Raw genomic sequence first — 2,886 nt, forward strand, 5'->3', positions numbered from 1 at the left:
AAGAGACAGGAGCACAGCAGCGGGTCTGGCCCCCAGATGGGCTGCTAGGTACCTGCACACCCTGCCCTGTCGCTCTCTCTGCTCATGTCCCCCTGAGCCAGCGCCTTCAACGTCACAGCAGCCCCAACCCAGCTGACCTCTCCCTGCCTCGGGCAGAGCCTGGCCTAACGTGTTGGGGACCGAATCTGCCCTGCCACAGTCGGAGGGGCATTGTCTGGGAATCGGTGCCCATGGGTCCCTAAGCAGACCTGCCCATCCTCCACACAGCCCCACGGGGTTTGGCCTGCCCCGCAGCAGGCACAGCCCCTGCCTCTCCTCGGGGGGTCGGGGGGAGAGGAGGTCAGAAAACTGTGCAGGGCAAGTGGCTGACCCATCCTTCCCCTCCTGCCACATCCTGAAATAGGGCCCTGGCCCCTCATTAGCCACCCATAACACTGGGCCGTAAAGTCCCCCTCTTCACGTTTGTCTCCTTTGGGGTGAGAGAAAGAGCCCTTGACCAGGACCAGCAGAGGGACAGGACCGGTGCAGTCAGGTGGGCCTGGCTACGAGCTTGGCTTTGCCTGTCACTGGCTCTGTGTTCTTCAGCAAGTCACCAAACCTCTCTGAGCCTCAGTTTTCTCATCTATAAAGTGGAAAGAAGGATGCTGGCAGCCCAGGCATGAGGACTGTCCCTCATGGGCCCTCCCTTGGGGTGGGACCAGCCTCTCCCTTCAGGCATCCTGGGATGGCCTCAGGACACCCACCACTTCCCTGGTGCCTGTTAATAGCTCTGACCCCCTGGCCTTGGTCATGGGGAGCAGTGCTGAGCCTGGCCCCCCAGCCACAGCCACCCACAATGGGGGCTTCTCACCACTCAAAGGGCCCATTCAGCCTCCACGCAGCAGCTGGGGCAATTTGGAGAAAAAAATAAACATTTCCTCCCACTGTTGGGATTGGCTGTTGGACAGTGGCCGCCAGCTCGGGTTTCCCGGGGCGGTAAGTCTGGGGGTGGCACAGGAGACTCGAGGAAGCTGCTGGGGGGTCCGAGGCGTGCCCAGGGCAGGTACCCCCCACCCCTCGAGGAGGGAGGCAGGGCGGATAGTGGCAGGTCCAGGCAGGCCCAGCTTGTCGTCCGTGCATGTGGACTCTGATGCCACACTCCAGGCCCAGGCCCTCCACTGCAGGACCTCGTGTTCCCAGAGCCCCAGACCTGCTGTCCCTTACTGGGTTCCATTTGGGGTTCCTTTGCCCTGAGGATGGGAACTACCTCCACCCTGTTCAGCAAGGAGGAGCCCACCTCATGCTGTCTGGAGGGCCTGCTCCCCTGGGGTCCTAGGTGCAAGCTGCCACCAGGCTCCTCTGCCCTCCCAGGCTCCAAGGCAGACTGACCAGCCAGTGACCACTGGGGAGGGTGTTGGACATTCCAGAAGGTTCCAGCTGCCCAGAGACACTGCCGAGGGATGTGTACCCAACTGCCTGAGCAGACCCCAAAGCCTCAGAAGGGACAAGTCTCACCTGAGGAAGCAGGAGGCCTGAGCGCTCTGTCCCCAGCCAGGCCTCAGTCCTGGTCAGCAGTGCCCACCAGCTCTGGCACCAGCCCCACTGGGCCAGGGGACAGAGCTTGGTTTCCGGGGCCCTCTCCTGGCTTTTTGCCATGGTGGGTGAGACAGAGGGCCGGGCGCCAAATGGGCTTCGCTCCTGGACACTCCCAGGCTCCCCCCCCCCACTGCTGCTGGAGTGCAGGAAGGGTCTGGGTCAGGCCCCTTCTCTTCAGGGTCCTGCAAGGCCAATTCTCCTGGGGGCCAGCAAGAGATGTCAGAGCAATGGCAGCAGCGCAAAGCCCCACAGGAACTACCCTGTGCCCAGCTCTGTTCTAAGGGCTCTATCAACTGAAACCTTACAAAAGGCTGTGGTCCCCAGGAAACGGGTACAGAAGGCTAAGTGACTTGTCCAGGGACACACAGCTGGATGTCTCAGCTCTGCTGCCTTGATCATGAGAAGGCGTATGTTGGGGCTCCGCCCCAGGAACCCTGGGGTTTTATGCCAGAACCAATGTACTGTGGGGTCCTCGTGCCTCGCCCTCTCTGGGCCTCCATTTTTCCACCAGTCGGGTTAGATTCAGTCCCAGAGTCCATTTGAATGTGAGGTTCCACAGCCTGTGACCACAAAAGTAGGGTAGAGGCTGGGAGCCCTTGTCTTCCAGCCCACTGAGGAGCCATACTCCCAGGGGAGCCAGCACAGGGCCAGGCTGGACACTGCCCAGTGGGGGCCTGGACCCCAAGGTCCCTCTAACTGGCCTTTCCTTTGCTGTCGAGGCAGGTGTGGGTAGCTGCTGGTCATTGTGTGGCCACGGTCAGCTCCAGCCTGCAGGAGAGGGGCACAGAGCGGGCAGGTAGAACCCACAGCTGCAGGGCGCCAGCTCCATCCCGGGTGTGAGCTGAGGCCCGCAGCCTGGGCGCAGAGCCCAGTGTGCACCTGGGCACTCACACTACCCTGGGATGCCGAGGGCTGGGGCCTCCGGGTGGGTCCAGTTCCTTCTGTGTCTCTCTGTCTCAGTCTCCCTATCCTCAGACGCAGGGTTCCCATCGGAGTCTCACAGACCCCTAAAGGGGGTCACAGGCCCTTTTCATCCCCGCGGCCTTGTCAGCCCTTGACAGGGAGCCGTCCCGAGCCAGGTCCTCAGTGGCCACCTGCTCAGGGAAGGCAAGGCCCCGTCCTCGGCTGCGGCCCAGGCACTCGCCCCCTGCACTTCCCAGGGATCCCCAGCGCGGGGGTCCCCTAGTCAGCCCTGTGAGCCAGAGCCCGGGTCACACTCAGGAGGCCCCGGGTGGCCTGGCTGCGCCTGACCCTCCTCTGCTGTTCCCCAGGCACCTCGGAGCTGACCCCCTTCTCCGACCCGCGCCAGTT

The 2,886-nt window shown here is 62.9% G+C and overlaps 1 protein-coding gene across 1 annotated transcript in view; it reads left to right on the plus strand.

Moving 5' to 3' along the window:
* Nucleotides 1–2,886, plus strand: part of Runx3 (RUNX family transcription factor 3) — a 64,257-nt gene that overhangs the window by 20,654 nt on the left and 40,717 nt on the right. The window contains exon 5 of the mRNA XM_015484783.1: nt 2,847–2,883. Within this exon, the coding sequence (XP_015340269.1) occupies nt 2,847–2,883 (37 nt within the window). The remainder of the gene's footprint in view (nt 1–2,846; nt 2,884–2,886) is intronic.

This window comes from Marmota marmota, unplaced genomic scaffold, assembly GCF_001458135.2.
Source record: "Marmota marmota marmota unplaced genomic scaffold, marMar, whole genome shotgun sequence".
Classification (NCBI taxonomy): Eukaryota; Metazoa; Chordata; class Mammalia; order Rodentia; family Sciuridae; genus Marmota; species Marmota marmota.